Genomic DNA, 23,272 nt, shown 5'->3' on the forward strand with positions numbered 1-23,272 from the left:
ATGCGTATGTTCGATTAAAACTGTCATAGCTGATCGCAGGATTAAGATTGATATAGACGAGTGAGCCCATTGTAACATGAGGGTTTTCAACTTTCACTGCAGATGAGATACTTATGTAGCTGGAACAGTTCATCCCAACATGATCCAACTGACTAAATACTTTTTTTTTTCACTCATTGAACAGTTTTCAAATCTTTTACTACAGTAAGAGTATAAACGGTAGAGTTGAAGCATGCCCTATGAGATACAAGTTGGCAATTCACGTTATTTTAGATTCTTTTTTTACCCTATTCAATGGTCAAATGACAAAGAGGATTTTGAGTAATTGAATTTTGCTCATTCACAGCTTTCTATAGTGAATTCTTACAGAATGTTTTGAATTTGGGTTCTTGCAGATAAACATGTAAATTTAGCATAATATTATTTTTTACTTCATCTTACAATAAATTTCCCAATTTTCCATCAAAAATGTGTTCATGGAAAAGAAAAATGAAACAAAACTCAGACATCTGTAACTGTCTGTGATAGCCTGAGGATGCTGTAGATAGACTCCTACCCAATTATTTCAGCAATGAGCCATCCTTCAATAGCCCACCTCATCTATCCATACAGGGAGCAGTGAACCATGAAACCATAGGAAGCCACAAATTGGGACCAGCCGAAATATGGAGTTTTGGTGGTTTCAACTACTCAGGGTGTTCCCTATTAGTTAGTTTTTATATAATTTCTTCTTTCTCTGATGCAGGCCACTGTTACTTTAAATCCGCAGCCTCAATGTTCTTGAAGTATACGCATGCTTTCAGGTATGCCCTTCACTGTGTTCCCACGCTGACGACATGACGTCTTGGCCTGCAACTGCAGTGGTTCAGCTGAGATGTTGTTAAATCTGGCCCACTAAGGAAGCTGTCACCATAAATGAGGTCCATGGTAACACTGTTTCAAAAATACAGGTTTTTGTCTGGTGTTTATTGTTATTGAAGTTTGTGGTTCCATGGCTTATATGCCTGTCTTTTTGTGTGATGCAATATTTCAGTGGAGGCAGTTCTGGTGTCCTGATGTTAATTGTGATTTAAGTAAAACTCAGAGTTAAGTCCCCTTTAAAAAAAATAGACTAGTTTAAACCTATTCTGGCACATAACTTTATTGTTCAACATCCTTTGTAAGCTAAAACAGATCCAATGCAATATTGATGCATGAATTTCCCTTCATTCAGGCACAACAATCCCCTCATTATGCTTAAAGTGCACACGACAGGATAAAAAAAAAAAAAAAAGCCTTAAATAGCATTATTATGTGAATTAGAATCATATTTTGAGACGATTCGACTATATACAACAATTCAGGGTCCCCCCAGGATTGATAAATCTAAATTCAAGACTTTTAAGACCTTTTTTAATGCCATTTCAACTGAAAATTAATACTTTTCTCGCACCCATTATTTAGATAATATTGAATCATATTAAATAAATAAAGCACTGAACATCAAATTTAACCTCAATTACTAAGAGTGTTTGACAAAAAAATGCACATATATTGAAGATACAATTAAAACACATTTAAAGTAACATTATAAAGTCTGTCAGATTTTTTTTAAACACACACGCACACAATGATAATGGACAAAAAGAGGAGGAGAACAGGACTCAGACCAGCCATCTTCTGTAACAGGCTAGCCGCTAGTGCACCTGCCGAGACCCCAGTGAACATGGCTAACTCTTGAGTTAAAACGGCGAAATTCACATTCATTCGAAAGGCAAACCGAAATGTTTAAGCAGGTCCACTGCCTTCGCATGACCCAGAAACTGCAACCTAAAGTATCTGGATGTAACGTTAGCCCCTATCACATACTCAAAAACAGCGGGAATATCGCGACTTAACCGTGCAGCAGTTGTGTGTGAAAACAATTTCCCGTGTCGACTGACATGGGAAGCAGTGTGCGTGAAAGCAGGCGTTAAATTCCCGGGTCACAGCAGATGGCTGATGACTAAAATATCATAGCGGCGGCCAATGTAACTTCCTCCCTCTTCGCAGTAAGAGGAAAAGCAGTAAACAAACATCGCAATTATAAACATAGAAAGCTGGAAACAGCTAAATTAAACTGAAAACATGACCAAAATTAAAATGTCGATTATTACGTCGGGCCGGGCCAGGGTTCTTTCTCGCTAACTTTTTGAAATAACTATATATTAACGATGTATGAATGATAAACTAAGGAATACTTGTTATAAAATAAATAATTTGGATAAAAAAAGAAGGCGCTGTATGGTCATTGCAGAGCCAGAGCGTGCCTATACGCCCTTTTTAATCTTCCCCTCTGCGAGTCTGTAAAATATAAATAAATAGATGCGGTTTTGCAAACTTTTCCAGCGTTATTTCGTTGTGTAAATAAATTTATAATGATCATAAAAATATGTAGTCTATTTAAACATTAGAAAATGAGCGGGTTTTTTTCCCCTGCCAACTGAGAATTCGTTACAAAAGACAGGCTTTTATGCAGACATCGTCACAAATGTTATCACACAAAACGCGGGTCGGGCTTTAATACCCGCGGACCAGTTTGGGTCGGGCTGGATTTTTTAGGCCAGATTTTACCTCCATATTTAAGTCTTGATGAGCCTAAATTGGCTGCAGTTACGAAGTTGGGAATGCTCCCTCTGGAAAAAAACACGATTTGACCAACATTATGTTTAACAAACTTTTCCAGCGTTATTTCATTGTGTAAGTGCATTTATAATTATCATAAAAATATGTAGACTATTTAAACATTAAGAAAATGTGTGGGTTTTTTTTCTGTCAACTGAAAATTTGTTACAAAAGACAGTTACGACATCGGGAACGCTCCCTTTGGAACAAAACGCAATATGACCAACATTGTGACAGCCGATGCCGACCAAAAATGGCGTAATATCCGAAACAGATCACCAATGGACTCATTTGAAGTATATGAATGGTGGTCTGTTTTGGTGTACAGAATCCACAATACTTCTGCCTGCAGGGTTTTCGTTCCACCGACAAACGGACGCATTCCCGATACAGAGGTGGGTGGATTCTCCGTTTTGCCGGTTGTGGTGGTTTGGCACGCACGAGTTGCATTTCGATTTGTAGTGCAGTGCATCATAAAAATTCTATGCGTCATCTTCGTTATGGATTAAAAAAAAAAAAAAAAAAAACTTCGTCACGGATATAATTTAGGTTGCACTGAGATGTTCTTGAAAATTAAGACCACGGTGAAAAAATTCCAGACTTACAACAGTTATTTTAAAACTTTTAATACCTTTAATAATGGAAAACTAAATTCAATGCTTTTTTAATACTTTTAATAACCCGCGGGTACCATGCAATTTGGCAAAGCGCAGATGACGAGAAATTAGTCTTTTAATCCGCCGTTTAGCCACACCCACCATTATAGGGCTCTAACGTCCCCAACAGGAGGATGACGTCAGCAGGGTCAATGTTTCATCTGATTTAGAATTCAGCCCATTGAGGGGGAATTATTCATAACTAGGAAAATGCAAAGAAGAGAGCCGCAAAATATCATTGTTTCAGTCTCTCTACGCCAATATTTTTACAGGATAATGTTTTTATCGAAGTATTTTCCCTAATTGCTAAAAAAATGGTATGGTCATGACAAATAACAGTTTTGTGCTACATGGAATATGAAATAAAAATGCATTCATTCAGTAAGCAATGGCAAAATTACTCCATAATGGTCAAAACTGTCGACTTCACCTTTACTGCTGTACCTCCTGAACGATATTTTATGCCACCGTAGTTAGTCAGGCTTTTGTTATTTCCCTGGCCAGGCTTCGGAGAATGTAAACAAACCACGAGGTGTGACAGCTAGCCGACATGCTAACCCTAACCGAGTGACATCTCAAAGTCTTATTTGCGCTTTTCGAATCGAAAAATCACACAAAACTAGCCCGGATCACATCAAACGGCGGCGGGGTTGTCGATTGTCTTCGCCGATTGGCAACCCGCCCGGCGGCAAGCAAGTTAGAGCTCGTCGTTCCCCTGCTGCGGGCAGAGGGCTCGTTTGTGGGGAAGCAGCTGGACAATGACCGCCGGACAAACTGGCCAATGTCGGAGGACCGCATAGCTGCCACATGTTCAACATGGACATTGCGTAAAATAATGCTTTATTACACGGCGAAGAGAGTCATACGAGAGTGGCGTGCAGTTGTTGTGCAGCTAACATGGCAGGATGTGTCTGAGGAGATCTTGTCTATATGTCCGTCTATGATCAAACGTAAGTAAATAGTCCTTTATTTAAAGAAAGTTTGTAGTGTAATCGCTGTACTCGCAGCCATTTCTACCAGAAAGTTGCCATTTCTGTTGGGCTTGAAAATTTGACAGGACACCAGGGCACACTAAGAGGGCAATAAGTCGAGTATGGGGGGGTGCAGACAAGCCGCCGGTCATCGGCCGAGTGGCATCTCGGTGGACAATCAGCCACAAAATGCAAGCCACCTCCGTAGTAAAACGTGTGCCATGATCCCAGTATTTGACAATACAAAATACGATTTTTACTCACTTTTTCCTGAGTCCAATGGTCCCACAGTAGTAGGGCTTGTATTGGAAAATATCTGTATATATTATTTTGAAACCCAAAAAGGCTCACACACCTTTCCCTGGTGCAGCAACAATTTTCTGCAGCCGTTTGGCTAGAGTGATGTGAAAAATAAACGGATTAATCGGTGTAATCAACTGAATCCGCAATCCATCTGCATGTTATAAAGCAATGCTGTATTGTGAGATGCTGACCCGAGTGACGTCACATTCGCATTCGTCCTGAACCCAAGACTGGAGCCGGAAGTCACTCGTTTTCATGACGCGGGATTCAAAAATTGAATATATAAAACAATCGCTTCCATACACATCCAAGCGGTCCATTTCATTCAGGAGCATAAAACACTGCGTGAAATATGAAATAAACATGCTTTTTGGTATCATACGCACTTTAAACAATCTTTTTACATCTTTACATCTTTTTTTTTCAAATGCAAGAGACACGTCCATCTGACTCAAATCTATAGAGGCCATTTAGGTACCGTTTGTAATTTATGAATGCCATCTGGTTTATGGTTTATTTTTACCAACAGGGGGCGACTAGTTTTCATATTAACCACAGAAGCCTGTGCAGAATCTGCTGGTACTTGTTAGTTTAGAACCATCCCACTTCCTCTCTTATAGTTTATAGGTAGGCACAGAGGGAATGGTCCACAACTACTACCGCACACACTGTGTCATCACTGAAAGACTCCATCTCTGAGCTAAATGAGGTCTTTAAGAGAGGAGGATTATTTCCAGATCCCTGCTTGTGTAAGAAAGAGTGCTGTCAGCCCATAAAGCAGGTCCACAAAGGACCACACAGTCGGGAAGAGGAGACCACAGAAATAGAACGGATAGAGAGACCACAGAATAGAAATTCCTGGTGCCATTTAAGGTTGATACACTGAAAGAAGACAACAAAAACAAGCCAGCATGACAGTTGAACAACAGTTGTATTTATCACAAATATGAACTCTTCTAAATGGGCACCAAATGTAAGGAACAGATAGGACTAGTGTCAGTATAACAGCTTTCTTTCACTGAGAAATGTAATGTTACGTAGTCCCAGGATCCCATAAAGTCTCAGTGCAACAATGTTTCTGCCATAGTAACAAGCCTTCTGCGTCATGTGTAGTCTTTGCCATGAATCTCGTTATTGAATCACGTGTGTGGACTAAAATATCCCACTGAAAGGGAAGGTCGTATCTTTCTATTTTGATTGTGCGAAAGAAAATACCCATTGAGATCTGGCCCGTCTCACAGCACAAGCATTTTTCTGATTTCTGCTGAAGCCAGAGGCCCGGCGCACTAAGAAACTGAACACTTAAGCTTAAGGGGAAAGGGCCTCCAGAAAACAACCTAGACAGACTGATGGGCCCATTTCCACAGTAAGGTCCAATCAGAGTGACATGAATCATTAGAATGTTATGACAAGGGACAAGAGGTTCTGCTTTAGTGGCGCACGGCCATGATTTTAAGAGCTATGTCTACTCACGAGGTGATGTGAAGCTTTGGGCCTCGTAGTATATATACAGTAAATCTTACAATTGGTGAAAAGATCATTATTTGAACAACTTTGCGTGACTATATCTATCAACTTGATGCGGAAGAATAAAAGGTTTCCAAGTTGAATGGATGACTGAATGAATTCAAGTCAAACATTTAATAATAATGTACTAACAAAGAAATTATGGAATTCATCAAACATTGGTTTAGCTATGGGCATGACATGGACAAGAGGTTTTATTTATTAATTTGTGTTGTGAACGCAGAAAACTAAACCTGCAGCGTCCTCTAGTGTAAAAAAATATTACTGTTCCCACCTATAAATTTTAATTCTTTTTTTTTTATTTTTTTTTATTTATTTATTTTTTTAAGATGTACAATAAATACTGTTGTAGTTGTTTCACGTGAATATAATACATAAATTGAGTAACTCACACAAGTATGCACATCGGTATCGAGAATTTGGGTCCTAGTTGAGATTTTGAAAAAAAAAAAAAAAACTTTAATTATATCGCTGTACCTCTAACTCAAGTGTCACAAATTTAAAATATAGTCCGTTTGTAGGGTCATGTCATTATCACAACTCTCTTTACAGTAGTCCTACCCTTATACATGATGTTGCTCCTTTACACACTCAACTGGGCTGAACAATGAAGAAGGAGTATAGCTGAAGGTATGCAGACTAGACATATAAAAGTCAATATTATGGCAAGTCACACATAAATGAAGTTTGATCGCTTTTTTTCTTTCAAACACAGTATTACCAAGTACCATAATTTTCCGACTATAAGGCGCACCTGACTATAAGCCGCCACCCACCAAATTTGACATTAAAACGGCATTTAGTCATAGATAAGCCGCACTGCAATATAAGTCGCAGCTGTCCTCACTGTATTATGCATACCTGTCAACCCGAGGCTGGTGGCAATCTTACAAATATGGACGTATGCTCTTACAAATTGGTGACTAATCTTACAACGTTTTATATAGCGTGCAATATGACACGCACACAAAAAAACTCAATTTTTAAAATAATATGAATTTATTGGTAATAATCTCACATATAACCTGTTGCAATCAAAGAGTAATCAATATCTTCAGCTACATCATGATTATTAAAATCTAACAGTGACTTTTTTTATAATTGTTTGTAGCAGTTTTGGCAATTTCAGTTATGTCTTTTGATGGCTGCACTTCATGGCACATCAGCTCGCATTAGAGTTTGATTTGAAGGTAGTTCGTTCGTGTGTCCATTTATAAATTAAAAAGGTCAATTGATAAAATTAATTAATCAATTAAAATTTCTTTTGCTAATTCTTAGAAGTAATCAGCAATAGTTGCAGACAAATTTTGTTCGGCAACAAATTGGAAGAATAAAATCTCCGCTTTTGTCACTTTTCATTCTGCAGACTGCATCTTTTTGGCCAGTGTTGTTAATCTTACTTTAAAAAAGTGATTAATTACAGTTACAAATTACTTCTCCCAAAAAATAATTGAGTTAGTAACTCAGTTACCTGAAAGCAAGAGTAATTAGTTACTTGGCAAAGTAACTGGTGTTACCTTTCATGTTTTAAAAACAAAAAAACAAAAAAAACATTGTAACCTTTGCTATGTTTGGAATTTGGCATTTAATGTTGTGAATCAACCGTTAAAGTTGTTAAAATTGCTCCCATTTTTGCATTACTTCCCTTCTAACTACTTTTGACATGTGAAAGTTTTAAAACTGTTTCATCATTTAAAGATAGATTCAAGTCAAGATTTTGCCGATTTAGGAGTATTTTAGATAAAAAATTACTTAGGTTCGATAGGTAGTTTCACTACAACAGAGCCTTTCCGAGAAGTCTACTGCTTTATGATGGCGGCTGTTTACTATCGCCGCCGAGTCTGTCATTTCGCATCTAGTTCTATATGCATGATATACAGTGCCCTCCATAATTATTGGCACCCCTGGTTAAGATTTGTTTTTTAGCTTCTAATAGTTGTGAAGCCTGGGACCGTGTGCTTTGGTCAGATGAGACGATTGAGCTTTTTGGCAACAAACACTCTAAGTGGGTCTGGCGTGCCACGAAAGATGCGCATGCTGAAAAGCACCTCATACCCACAGTGAAGTATGGGGGTGGGTCAGTGATGCTGTGGGGCTGTTTCATTTCCAAAGGCTCTGGGAACGTTGTTAGGGTGCATGGCATCATGAATGCTTTGAAATACCAGGACATTTTTAAATCAAAATCTGTTGCCCTCTGCCCGAAAGCTGAAGATGACTCGACACTGGTTCTTTCAGCAAGACACTGACCCTAGACATATGGCCAAATCTACACAGAAATGGTTCACCAGACACAAAATCAAGCTCCTCCCATGGCCATCTCAGTCCCCAGACCTTGTTTTGTTGGCAAAATGGGGTTGTACAAAGTATTAACACCAGGGGTGCTAATACTTGTGACACACATTATTTGATGTCAAATAGTTATTTCTTTATGTGGGATTTTTTTCCGCACTGAATAAATGCACTTGTATTGAAGGTTGGATTTTTCTCTTTTTTTCCATTAAGGTCCCATATTATTTGAAAAAAAAATATTAGAAGCTAAAAAATACATCTTAACCAGGGGTGCCAATAATTATGGAGGGCACTGTATGTAGTGCGGCATCAAGTGGGCGTAAATTGTAGTCTGTCGGCTACAGTCAGGAATATTGGAGCACCTAGCCTAGCATCGCGTTTGCAACACCGTGACAACACTCTTCCCTCTTTCCCACTCCTGCTCTTCTCTATCCATGTCTCTGACTTTTCTCGCGTCATTCAACCAACGTAGTAACGCATACTAACGCACATTGTCTCGTTGCAGAAACAGTGACAAAATCCGAACGGAGAAAAAAAATGTAATGCACAAAAAACGTACAGATTTTGAACGTATGGCGTCATAAGACACACACACAATTACACAATCATGAGCATTAATGAATGAATGACAGGTGTCATTTAGTGTCATCTGGGAAATTATCTAAATTTTGAATGGATATAAAAGCTCCGAGTTGGACATAAATGGAGTTAGTGACAAAATTTACCAGATGACACTTAATGACATCTGTTATAAGCATTCATTAATGCCCATAACAGTGTCATGTCATATTTATGACAGTTTTATGACACCGCTGTCAGATAAAGTGTTACCTATTAACCCAAATAAATGAACAAATCAGCCGCACTGGACTATAAGCTGCCTGATTCAAAATGAGGTGAAAATGTAGTTGGTTATAGTCCGAAAATTACGGTAAAATGAGCTCGTATGGTTGAAAAAAAAAAAAAAAAAAAGGACCGAATTTGGACACTGTTTTACACATACTTTCCCATGACAGTCATTCTTAAAAATGAAGAAAATGTAAAATGTGCAAAGACGTGAAATGCTCAGTCATAGCATATGGCAATTAAGTGTTTAAACAAATAAATAAATAAAACATCCATAAACTTTAAAAACTAAATATTATGACTTATGAAAAACTCATGGTGGCAGCAGCCACTGCTCAAACCTTCAACTGTATTATTGTTAAATCATGTGCATGTGATGCATCTCTTTAGAAACTTACTTTCTTCACATTTGTGTCCAGTAAAGCCGAGCTCACACACACAGTGACCAGTGACAGGGTCACAGCCCAGAGTAGTGTTTTGGCACTGGCATTTATTGTTGCATCCTTCACCCCACCAACCAGTTTCACATGCTGCAGAAGTAGAAATACATAAATAAATGTTTTATAATTGTTTATAATTCATAAAGATTTACCCTTTCCTCAATGAAATATCCAGAGTGTCACTCCAGTGATTGACTTTGCACCCCATATAATAGATTAAAAACTATTATTTACAACTATTATTTACAAATATATGTTTGATCTACATTTGTACTATATGCTTTATTAAATTACAAGTTTTATAATGTTGTGTTCTGTAACTTAGTTATTATCGCTAATTAAAAATACATGCTCATCATTTTCATCATCATCTGGGAGAAATGTATTACAAATGTCTTCTGACCAGTCTTCTATAAGATAAAGGCATATCGCATTTTTCGGACTATAGTCGCAGTTTTTTTTCATAGTTTGGATGGGGGTGCGACATATACCTGTACTCTGGAGAGACTGATGTGTGAAATTATTAGCACATTATTATATCATTTCACATGTTATTTTGGTATTTTGGAGTGACACTGATGGTTTGGTAAACTTGTTAGCATGTTTTCTATGCTATAGTTATCTGAATAACTCTTAATAGCTATGTTACGTTAACATACTGGCCACATTCGCATTTCGTTGTTCATGCATCATGTAACATTATCATATTGTACGCTTATTCAGTATGTTGCTCTCTATTATATTTTTATTTTAAATTGCCTTTCAAGATGACATATCTGTTCTTTGTGCTGGTTTTTATCAAGTAAAGTTCCCCCAAAAATGCGACTTATACTCTGAAGCGACTTAAATGTTTTGTTTTTTTTCCTCTTCACTGCGCATTTTTGGGCTGGTGCGACTTATACTCATGTGTGACTTATAATCCAAAAATACGGTACATGCATTCAAATATAATATTTTACTGTTATAATTTCAGAACGGTATAGTTATATCCCAATACTAATTTAGAGGGCAAAAGTGAAAGAAATAATACCATCCTGACATGAGGGGCCGGCCTTGCCAGCAGAACAGATGCACTGTCCAGTCCGAGGATGACAAGGATCTTCATTACAATCACAAGTCAGATGACAGTTCTCACCATAGCGTCCAGCTGGGCAAGCTTGAAAGAAATGACAACAACAAAATAAAAAAAAATCTATGCTTCACAGTAATTCTTGACTAAAGCATAAATAAGTCATCTTAAAGTTATTTCATACGGTTAAAGCAAAAAGGCTGTATTGCAGCTTGTAACTGAAGTACTGTGGTGTTATCGCCCTTCTGTTTTTGTATGCCTCGCTGTCATCTATCCATCCATTCCAATAGCGTTTGTTCTAATAAGGGGCACGGTTGAGCTAGAGCCTCTGGTAGCTGAGGTACACCCTGGAATGGCAACCAGCCACTCACAAGGCATAAGGATAGTCAACTATTCAAAATTATATTCACATGTAGAAACAATTTTAAGTGTCCATTTAGCTGAAGAAGCATGTTTTTAGAATGCGGGAGGGAACCAGACTACCGATGCAATACCGGGCACAGGGAGAATAGGCAAACCTTACACAAGATTCAAACCCAAAACTTCAGAACTATGATGAGGATGTGTTGCTCAGTGTGATATTGGGTAGCTACCAAAGACTATTGCTAAATGTTAATTTCATCCCCCAGTTAATGGCTAAAAAAAAGCCAGGGGATTATCATATTAATGCACAGTGACGCCATTTGCTTATGAGCTTAAAATTGTGGCTTGAGAATGTCCAATTTAGCTCTGTAATTTTAGACAAGGCACATATACTATACAGTACATTTTATTAAAGCAGAAGAGATAAGGAGCTCAATTTTCTCTAAAGCAAAGTCAACAACCACATTGTTTCCTTCGATGAACTAAAGCATAAAATATGGAATTAACACATGCTAGTACAGTGATCCCTCACTTATTGCTGTTAATGGGGACCAGAACCAACATCGTAAAGTGAAAAACCGCAAAGTAATGTCACCCCCACCTTTTTAACATACATTTATTTTAGTGTGTATATATAATGTCAATAAGTGCAACAAATGCATACATTATTGTTAGAACATTAAAAAAATGTTTGAAACATGTAAATATTAACAATATAAATAATGCACAGCACATAAAATAATGTATAAATAATACAAAATAATATGTACTGTACATTCATTCAAATTTGGGAAAAATCCCATCAAGCACCTTTACTTTGTCTTGACAAGTCCAACATTCAGTTGTCAAGGTTCACAGTTTATTATGTTGTCCGTTACCATTGTTGGTATAGTTATTGTTGTCATTTATAATTGTTGTCCTGTATGTGGGGCCTTTACCATTGTTAGTATGGTTTTACTTTCATTTACCATGTTGGTATGGAATTGTTTAGGTTTGTATGTTACCTGTGGTAACTTCATCACAAGGCACAAATTGGTTACAAAATGTATATTTATGTACAAAATTGTTTGAGCTGAATTTTGTTGACTACATTTTGGAAGCAAGTAGTTGAATTTTTTTTGTACTGGATGAGATGAGAATAGGGGTGGGATTAAATAAATTTTCTTCCTTCCGCTCCTTTACAGGCGTGTAGTTTATGTTGCATATTGCTTAATTTGTTGCTGCTCTTTTTTGTTAGATGAGCTGTATATATTTACTGTCTTGACAAGGACATGCATGCCTGAAATAAACGAAAAAAAATGAATGAAATGAATTGAAAACACGCAATAACAAAAGAACTTTCCACAGCAGCTCAAACAGCTGTTTTGTCACAGTAAACACAAGCTTCAGTATACAGTACATACGTAGGCAAACTGCAGGTTTTTGAATATGTAAAAAGGTTGTCTGCCCGACAGCCTGCCTGAGCGGTCCACAGTCCAACAAAGCCAAGGCAGCCCTGCCCTGCAAACACTCGATATGCTACTTGGAGCAATCCAACCCTGTGGTTTTATGAGTGTGAATGGGAATGACTAACGAGGATCTCAGTGATCGCAAGCGGTATGCTGATTAGGGTCGAATGACCCTTCTCTGGTTACAAAAGTGATTTGTATCAACTGATCCACCCTTGGTAGTTGTAGTGTTAGAAATACCTTTTTACAGCAGTATACTGGAAGAAGTAACCAGTTGAAAACAATTACAATGAATAGTCTGTATTTGTGACCCTAACAATGAAAAGGAGATAGTAATTTGTTGAGATTCAGGCAGTATGTCACACAGTACGTAATGAAGCATTCCTCCAGCATGGCAAGTATCGCAGCTATGGCCTGACATAATAATTACAACAAGATCAGTTTTCCTGCAAAGGGATAATACCTTTTTCACATTGCGAGCCATGGTATGCAGGCTTACATATACAGCTCCCAATCTTGGGGTCACAGCCAGTGGAATGTTCTTGAACACACTCACATTCCTTCGAACAGCCTGGGCCGTGCGTCCATCTGGGACAAGCTGAACAGAACAAGACAAAAAAAAAATGTCAAATGTTAGTTTGGATGATTTTAAATGTTAGGGTTTTTCTTACAGTTTTGTTACCTAATAAACCTGTTATCACTGTTTTGTAGAATTAGATTTTATTCTTGAGTTGATTTTGTTGTTCAACCCATGATTTATCTGAAATATGAAAATATGAAATTAAAGTATATATGCTAGTTATTGTCAGCTTTAGTACTAGTGTAGAACCATTTGATGCCCAAAATATGCCAACATTAACCCTGAAAAACGAGAACTTCCTGTGCTCTTATAAAACTAATTATAATAACAGCAAATAGTTGTTACACTGGTATGGAAATCTAAGCAGGCGCAAAGTAATACCAAAAAGGACGTAAAAAATGCTGACAACAATACTTCTTGCGCACAGAATGTACATTCTGAAGGACAAGCAATGGACTTACGAAAACTTGTGACAACCTTTGTGTTAAGAAAATGGAGGGGTTATGACTTCAAAAGGATGCTTGACCAGGCTGTGACCTTGACTTGATGTTGACAAAACTGCGAAAGCGTCGCTTTAACAAAAGAGGAGCCACATAATGGAATGTAATTCATATCATTCCATTGTTTTTTTTTTTTTTTTTTTAATGTTATTTAGCTTGGTTGCTAATTGTATTGTGTATGAAATTAACATAGTTGAAGATAATGGACAAAGAGAACTTATTCACTAATTCATGTTCCGTGCCGCTGATACTACCGAGCGTCGCGGGGGTGCTGTAGCCTAGTCCAGCTAATTACGGGCAATAGGCAGGTTACACTCCAAATTGGTTGCCAGATCAATCGCTCAGCACACAGAGACAAACAAACATTCATTCTGCCGTCGGAATTATGACGCAGGAAAATCATCTGTTCTGGTATTACTGGATCTCAGTGCCGCTCTCGACACGGTTGACCATAACACAGTACTCAGCAGGCCGGAGCAGTTGGTTGGGCTCGCTGACACTGTGCTTCAGTGGTTCAAATCTTATTTACAAGATAGGGATTTCTTTGTGTCAGTCGTAAACCATGGACCTGGACGAACCAAATTCACAAATGGGATTCCTCAAGGGTCCATTCTCAGAGCGCTTCTACTCAAAATCTGTATGCTTCCCTTTGCTCTGATTATAGAACAGTACATCTCCTATCACACCAATACAGATGACACACAACTACATTTCAGTGTCACCACATGATTATAGTCTTTAATAACAGACTTGATAAGTTCACAACAAAGCATCACTTACTACATGATAGTCAATATGGGTTTAGGAAAAAAACATTCCACCTCACAGGCATTGACAGAGTCAATAGAAATTATCACGGATGCGATTGACCAAAAGCAATACTCCGTGGGAATTTTCCTTGATCTAAAAAAAAGCATTTGACACAGTGAACCACAATATTTTATTTGATAAACTAGAGAGATTTGGAATTCGAGGTGTAGTGCTGAACTGGGTACGTAGTTATTTACATAAAAGATCTAAATATGTAACATTTGATGGGTACAGGTCAAATACACTTGAAATCACATTCGGCGTACCTCAAGGCTCTGTCCTGGGACCAAAACTGTTTATTCTATATATACATTATATATACAAGGTCTCTGAATTATTAAAAATGGCACTTTTTGCGGATGACACCAATATTTTTTGTTCAGGGAATTACCTGAAAGGTCTGACTATGCAAATAACGTGGATCTAAATAAGCTGCAGCAATGGTTCAACGCTAATAGATTATCTATAAATCTTGAAAAAACAAAATATATGCTATCTGGCAAAAAAGTTCTGAAGGAGCACTTAAACACACAAATAAACCATGTGACAATCCAGCGAGTTAGAGAACACAAAGTCTTAAGAGTAGTAATTGATGATTTATTAACATGGAATGCACATGTAAGCCATCTGAAAAATAACTTAGCCAGAAGCATTTCTATTCTCTTAAGAGCCCAAAATGTGCTAGAAGAGAAGGCTCTCCAAACACTTTACGGTGCATTGATTTTGCCGTATCTCACCTATTGTGCTGAAATTTGGGAAACACATATAAAGGCCACCTGCATCCTCTGATGGTCCTTCAAAAGAAAGCAATAAGGATTATCCATAAAGCCCATTATAGAGCTCACACAAATGAGCTATACATCAAATCTAAGTTCTTAAAATTTTATGATTTGATACATTTCAAAACTGTACAGATTATGTACAAGGCGCATACAAATTGTCTTCCGCATAACTTACAAATTTGCTTCCAGGCGAGGGAATCGAATTATGATTTAAGAGGGAACAATGTCTTAACTATAGCCATGCAAGAACCACTTTAAAATTATTTTCGATTCCAATCATTGGGGCCCGCCTCTGGAATGCTCTAGACCAGGGGTCCCCAACCTTTTTTGCTCCACGGACCGGTGTTACTTGGGTATTTTTTTCACGGAACAGTGTTCTGAGAAATTTTGCAACCCATCAAAAATTGCAATGATGCAGTTCTGTGCATTAGCGTAACGTTAAACATGGCCGCAAATGCAGCAATTCCAAAGTAAACACTACAAACTTTAAAGAAAGGAATATTAACTTACGTTTGATCGTGGAAGGACATGCAGAAAAGTTCTCCTCAGATACATCCTGCCATGTTAGCTGCACACAACAACTGCACACAGCTCTCTCACCATTAACGACTTCGCCTTGTCGTTAAGCATTAATTAAGAAGCCCGCTTCACAAAGATACGATGTTGGAAATTGAAGCAAGGTTTTCAACGCTCTCGTAGCGATGTCAGGATATTCCGGAATGACTTTTATCCAGAACCTCGGTAGAGTTGTTGTCTCAAATGTACGTTTAAGGTCGCCGTCATATGCAATCTCTATAAGCTATTCCTCCTGTTGCACAGACATACTCGAATCACTCGGTTTGTGCACAAACGGGTCACAAATACACTCCTTCGCAGGTCGTGGGTCTTCGAGGTTGTATGCCCATCTTCTGGTTGGTCAGGTGCCATTTTCGCCGTAAAAAATATCTCTAAAGACGTCTGTTTTCCAGTCATCTTCGCTCGTGTGGGGGCTAATTATTTCCGGGAACAAATGTGCTGCGCCCGCTGCCTAGTAATACGTTATTGTTGAGGACAAGCACACATAGTTATATACACAAAACAAGATGTACTGCTAGCAGTCCAATCAATGGATTTCCATGACTACATTCTAATCTATCCTTTAGTATTATGTCTAGAGTAGACAGGGATAATGGTGTGTTAAGCAGAGGCACAGGTTTAATTCGGCCAGAATGCGGTCGTTAATAAATTATTATTTCTGTGCGGCCCAGTAGCAAATGCGCCACGGACCGGTACCGGTCCGCGGCCCAGCAGATGGGGACCCCTGCTCTAGACCCCTCACTGACTAACACGGGGATCCTAGCAGCCTTTAAGACAACATATAAAGAACTTACTCTAAACCGTTATACTGTAAACCGTTATTCAGTCTGACCTCTAGCATGGATAAGAACTGTACAAGGTTCAAAATCAGTGCGTTAAGCCAGAGACACAAATACTACATAGTGTTCCCATAACAAAAGGGGAGGAGAAGGAGAGACAAAAGATAAAGTGAGACATAACATGCCTTGATAATCAGCTCTGTCACAACAACAGAACATCAGTTGTTATTCATCTGCTGACCAGGGGTCGCATTAACCGAATATTTTCTGTCGTTGACCGATTTTTTAAAACGGTGACGGAAAAAACTGAAGTCCATTTGTCATTTTGACAGGTTGCAATTCACACCCCAGACCACAGGGTGGCGAGTGAGAATATTAATTAGCTATTGTCTCTCTTGATGCATGACGTCGTTGGCCTTACTCGGAAAAATGTCAATGTTAGGTTTCTGGCTGAGCGGGAGACCCAAACGCAGAGAAGGAAGGCAGGGTGGCAGTGACATCAATTGTTTATTGCTGTATGTGGAGGCAGTCTTTGTCCAGATAGTCAGGCGGGCAGTTGGTGTGTAAGCAGGTGAGCTGTGAAGTCAGGTGAGCAATGCAGGATCTGTGAACAAAGGTAAAATGAGCTGAAGCAAGGCAATACAGATTACTAGAAGTATCAAGGGCTCGTGTCACAAACTCTTCGAGAGGAGATGTTGATCTGGCGATGAAGTGAGGCCAGGGACTGGCTTAAGTAGGCTGTTGATGACGATTGACTGCACCTGGTCCCAGGCTCACCCATCTGTCCAATCCTGCAATCAAGACACACACACACACAAGGGAGAGGAGCAGGGCTCAAGGAGCAGGGGCCCTAACAGTACCCCCCCTCCCACAGGCGCCACCTGGCGCCCGAGCCAGACGACCAGGGTGCTGACGGTGAAAGTCGCGGATAAGGGACCGACACAGCACATGGCGGGCGGGGACCCAGCTGCGCTCCTCAGGCCCGTAACCCTCCCAGTCCACCAAGTACTGGAGGCCCCGACCTCGCCGGCGGACGTCCAGCAGCCTCCGGACAGTGAAGGCGGGATGCCCATCGATGAGCCGGGGAGGAGGAGGAGCTGGCACTGAAGGAGACAGCGGACTGGATGAGACTGGCTTTATTTGGGACACATGGAATGTGGGGTGGACTCGAAGAGAGGCCGGAAGCTTGAGGCGGACAGCGCTTGGGTTTACAATAGCCACGATTTCGTACGGGCCCACAAAACGCGGCGACAGTTTTCTGGACTCCACCTTGAGGGGGAGGTTACGGGCATTGAGCCAGACCTGCTGTCCGACGTTGTAGGTGGGCGCAGGCGTGCGGCGGCGATCGGCCTGCGCTTTGGAGCTTGAGGCTGCGCGGAGCAGGGCCGTGCGGGCAGTCTTCCAGACCCTGGCACACTTGCGCATGTGGGCTTGTACTGATGGAACAGCACATTCCGTCTCCTGCGACGGAAACAGGGGGGGCTGGTAACCTAATGAACATTGAAAGGGGGACAAACCAGAGGAAGCGCTTGGCAGCGTGTTGTGCGCATACTCGACCCAGGCAAGATGTGAGCACCAGGAAGAGGGATGCGTGCTGGTCATACAGCGCAGGGCCGACTCCAGTTGTTGGTTGGCTCGTTCTGCTTGCCCGTTAGTCTGTGGATGGTATCCGGAAGACAGACTGATCTTGACGCCCAGGGCTGCACAGAAAGCCCTCCAGACTTGGGAGACGAACTGGGGACCACGGTCAGACACAATGTCAGCAGGAATTCCATGAAGACGAAAAACGTTGTTGACCAGCAGGTCTGCAGTCTCTTTAGCAGATGGGAGTTTGGGTAATGCAAGGAAATGAGCAGTCTTTGAGAAACGGTCTATTACTGTGAGTATGACTGTTACCCTTAGATGGCGGGAGACCAGTGACGAAGTCAAGAGCAATGTGCGACCATGGGCGGCCAGGAACAGGAAGTGGCTGAAGAAGACCGGAACTGGGCTAGGTGGAGGTCTTATTACGGGCGCAGACCGTGCAAGCTGCCACAAATGCTTTTGTGTCCCCTTCCATGGACGGCCACCAGAATCGCCGTCTGATAAAGGCCAGCGTTCTACGCACACCAGGGTGGCATGTCAGGGGTGTGGAGTGCCCCCACTCCAGCACCTGGGCCCGGACAGAATCAGGCACAAACAAACGGTTCTTGGGGCCTCCCCCTGGATCTGCTTGTTGCGCTTGGGCCCGCTTGACCACCGACTCGATCTCCCAGTTGAGAGATGCCACAAAACAGGAAGGGGATAGAATGGGTTTGGGTTCTGGTCTTTCACTATCGGGCGCAAACTGGCGGGACAGTGCGTCAGGCTTGATGTTCTGAGACCCTGGACGGTAAGAAAGAGTGAAGGAGAAGCGGTCGAAGAAGAGAGCCCACCTTGCCTGCCTGGAGTTCAGTCTCTTGGCCGACCGAATGTACTCCAGGTTTCGATGGTCTGTCCAGACGACAAATGGGTGCTCTGCCCCTTCCAGGAAGTGGCGCCATTCCTCCAAAGCAAGCTTCACCGCCAAGAGCTCCCTGTCCCCAATGCTGTAATTGCGCTCTGCCGCCGAGAGCCTGCGGGAAAAGAATGCGCATGGGTGTACCTTGCCATCCTCCGAGCGCTGGGAAAGCACGGCTCCCACTCCTAGATCTGAAGCGTCCACCTCGACAATGAACTGGCGTGTTAGGTCAGGGTGACAAAGGATGGGTGCAGAACTGAACCGCCTCTTGAGATCGCTGAATGCCGCTTCCGCTGCGTCAGTCCACCTGAATGGTACTGATGGAGAGGTGAGGCCCGTGAGGGGGGCAGCGACCCGGCTATAATCCCTGATAAATCGCCGGAGGTAGTTCGCAAATCCCAAGAAGCGCTGCAGGGCCTTCCGAGAGGCTGGCCTGGGCCAGTCGGTGACAGCTGTCACTTTGGCGGGGCCCATTTTCAATTTTCCCTCAGCGACGACAAAGCCAAGGAACGTGGTATGTGAGACATGGAATTCGCACTTCTCGGGTTTGACGTAGAGCTGGTTTTCAAGGAGCCTTTGGAGCACCTGCCGAACGTGATCTACGTGTGCTGTGAGGGAATTTGAAAACACAAGAATGTCATCCAGATATACGAACACAAATGCGCCTATCATGTCCCGCAGGACATCATTCACAAGGCACTGGAAGAAGGCAGGCGCATTAGTCAAACCAAAGGGCATCACCAAATACTCATAGTGGCCACGATGAGTGTTGAAGGCCGTCTTCCATTCGTCTCCTTCACGAATGCGGACCAGATGGTAGGCTTGGCGCAGGTCGAGCTTCGTGAAGACTGTGGCACCATGAAGGGAAGCAAAGGCAGAGTCGATAAGAGGAAGCGGGTACCTGTTTTTGACTGTTATGCTGTTAAGGCCTCTGTAGTCAACACAAGGTCGCAGGGTCTTGTCCTTTTTCCCTACAAAGAAAAAGCCAGCCCCCACCGGCGAAGAAGAGGGACGGATTACACCAGCAGCCAAAGATTCCGAGATGTATTCCTCCATAGCTTGGCGTTCCTGGCGCGAGATGTTGAAAAGCCGTCCACTGGGAAGGGGCGCCCCAGGCTTCAAGTCGATGGCGCAGTCGTAGGGCCTGTGAGGTGGTAGCGTCTTGGCACGGCTTTTGCTGAAAACGGGAGCAAGATCGTGATAACAGGCTGGAACAAGGGACAGATCTACCTGCTCTGGAGCTGGTTGTGCAACAGCGACCCCGACAGCGGATCCCAGGCAATTACTGAGGCAAAAGTCACTCCAACCAGATATGCTGCCCCCCCTCCAGTCGATGTTGGGGTTGTGGGCCTTTAACCAAGGCAGGCCGAGAACTAAGGGCACTTGAAGATTCTCAAAAACATAAAACTTTGTTACTTCTCTGTGGTTTCCCGAGAGCACTAAGGATAAGGGGGCAGTCTCCTGAGTCACACGATATAGCAGGTCGCCATTGAGGGCTCGAGCCTTGATCGGGGTTTTTAGGGGCAGCAGAGTGATCCCCATCTGGTCGACCAGAGTGCGGTCAATTAGGTTATCGTCTGCACCAGAATCAACAAGGGCATATAACGGAACAGACTGTTCTCTCCAACAAAGCATGGCAGAAAGCTTTAAACGTGCGATTGTTATGGTTTGATCGTGACTCACCGGGCTGTTCTTGTTGGAGAGTGGCGTGGCCGACCTCCCTGACCGCACAGGGCAGTTAGCGACAAAATGGTTTTCACCCCCACAGTAGAGGCACAATTTGGCACACCGCCGGCGCTCCCTCTCCTCAGTAGAGAGCCGGGCACGTCCCAGCTGCATTAGCTCGGGTAGAGCAGATGGGGAGTCGTGCCCTCCATGGAATGAAGGGGGAAGCGAGGCATGTGGCTGGGTGGACGATGAAGCCAGTGGTCCCTGAAGTCTCAAACGTTCCCTGTGGCGCTCACGGAGACGACAATCTATTCGGATGGAAAGGTCAACGAGGTGGTCGAGGTCAGCAGGTTCATCACGGGCGGCCAATTCATCCTTGATTGAGTCGTTGAGCGCACCCCGGAAGATCTCTTGGAGTGCCACATTGTTGAAGCGGCTCTCAGCAGCAAGCGTCCTAAAGCGGATTGCGAACTCTGCTACGCTGTTTGTGCCTTGCTGGAGCGACATGAGACACTTCGCTGCCTCTCTGCCGCGCACTGGGTGATCGAACACCTTCTTCATTTCCTCCGTAAAGGTGTGATAGGAGGAGCAGGCAGGTGAGCGCCTCTCCCATGTCGCTTTAGCCCATTCTAGCGCGGCGCCACGAAGGCAGCCAATAAGGTATGCTATTTTAGCGTCCTCGGAAGCGTACGTGTAGGGCTGCTGCGTGAAAACGAGTGCACATTGAACCAAAAAGGCTCGACAAGCCCCCAAGTCTCCATGATATGGAGCAGGTGCTGGGACGAACGGCTCTCTGAAGGTAAAAGGGGCTGTGTAGGGTGACTCCGGAGCAGGTGCCACATGCTTAAAGGCCTGAAGGGAGGAGAGCCCATCCTGGAGGCGAGTCAGGGTTTTGGCAAATTCACATAATTGGCTCGTGAGGGTGGTGATTGCCTCACCGTGTTGCTCCAGAAGAACGTCCTGGGCAGCTGCTCGGTGGCGGAGCAGTTCGGTCTCTGCTGGGTCCATATTTTGGCCAGATCAAACTGTTAGGTTTCGGGCTGAGCGGGAGACCCAAACGCAGAGAAGGAAGGCAGGGTGGCAGTGACATCAATTGTTTATTGCTGTATGTGGAGGCAGTCTTTGTCCAGATAGTCAGGCGGGCAGTTGATGTGTAAGCAGGTGAGCTGTGAAGTCTGGTGAGCAATGCAGGATCTGTGAACAAAGGTAAAATGAGCTGAAGCAAGGCAATACAGATTACTAGAAGTATCAAGGGCTCGTGTCACAAACTCTTCGAGAGGAGATGTTGATCTGGCGATGAAGTGAGGCCAGGGACTGGCTTAAGTAGGCTGTTGATGACGATTGACTGCACCTGGTCCCAGGCTCACCCATCTGTCCAATCCTGCAATCAAGACACACACACACACAAGGGAGAGGAGCAGGGCTCAAGGAGCAGGGGCCCTAACAGTCAAGGCAACTGAGTGTCCGAAGTTTCTTCAAAAAGCCCCAAAACGACGATGGTGTTGATAAAAGAGGTGAAAAAAGAGGGACTGCACAAGCGGGCACGCAATTCAAGTCCATGCGCACCAGAAGGAAGGTTTCAGACTGCGTTCAGGCCACAGCAGATGAACTGTTAATTTCATTGTTCAATATGTAGCCTACCTACTGGGGCCACAGTCAGCTGTTTTTGTCACTGCGGAGAAAAAGTTACATATTCATCTGCTTGATGTGTGATGGCACGGTGTGGATTCTCTGTTAAGCTTGTTCGGACAGAATATTAATTTAAAATGAATGAAAACTAAATACTATTGAATATGTTGAAGCGGTATGCAATGTTAAGAGTCTTGTTAGCTCGAATTGCTGTGTCCAGCCGCTGTAGCCCTGCTGCTCTCTGTGAACTCTTTCTTCATATTCAAGCCGGAACGCGCGCGGCTCTTAAGTGTCTCTGTCACGTGACTGTGTCGTAGCCGGTAACGCGCTCAGCCAAATGGACACACAAGTACGGAAGATGAATTATGCCAAACAAAGGGTCACCACAATGTCATTATTATCATTTTAAAAATTTAAGTGACGCGTAAAAATAGATTATGACCGGATTTTTATGACCCTGTCAGTCAAAATGACAGACAACGAAAAAGTCTAGCGCAACCTCTGCTGCTGACTCACGCGAACGCGGTCAAGTTGTGATTAATTCTGTACCAATCTTATGCGTCATGGAACTGCTCAACTGATATCTAAGTACCTTGGACAAGATTTTCTCAACAAAGCGACCTACATCGAGCCAACGCCCATGTCCTGAAATCAATGAGCAAACGAATGATTGACTGAATGACCCAAGTGCCACGTCTAATCAATGACTACTGGGAAGATAATTCATGTGTAAAATTAAAAAAAAATAAATAAATAAATAGCACTTGTATCACAATGTGAAATGTCTCCACTATCATGCAAAGATTTTCATCCTTTGGTTTAGTGGGGACGGGATTTAATAAGCCCAGGCTTCTCCCGTCAGCCCTTGTCTTTTCTTCGGGTTAATTAATCTTATCACAATGCTATCTTGTAAC

The 23,272-nt window shown here is 42.2% G+C and overlaps 1 protein-coding gene across 2 annotated transcripts in view; it reads right to left on the bottom strand.

The window, feature by feature from the left end:
* megf6 (multiple EGF like domains 6) overlaps positions 1-23,272 on the bottom strand; it is an 89,574-nt gene that overhangs the window by 26,140 nt on the left and 40,162 nt on the right. For both annotated transcript variants that reach the window (XM_057839315.1, XM_057839317.1), the window contains 3 exons: positions 13,019-13,153; positions 10,706-10,831; positions 9,634-9,765 (listed from right to left, as the gene is read on the bottom strand). In XM_057839315.1, coding sequence (XP_057695298.1) covers positions 9,634-9,765; positions 10,706-10,831; positions 13,019-13,153 — 393 coding nt within the window. The remainder of the gene's footprint in view (positions 1-9,633; positions 9,766-10,705; positions 10,832-13,018; positions 13,154-23,272) is intronic.

The sequence above is a fragment of the Corythoichthys intestinalis genome, chromosome 6, assembly GCF_030265065.1.
Source record: "Corythoichthys intestinalis isolate RoL2023-P3 chromosome 6, ASM3026506v1, whole genome shotgun sequence".
Classification (NCBI taxonomy): domain Eukaryota; kingdom Metazoa; phylum Chordata; class Actinopteri; order Syngnathiformes; family Syngnathidae; genus Corythoichthys; species Corythoichthys intestinalis.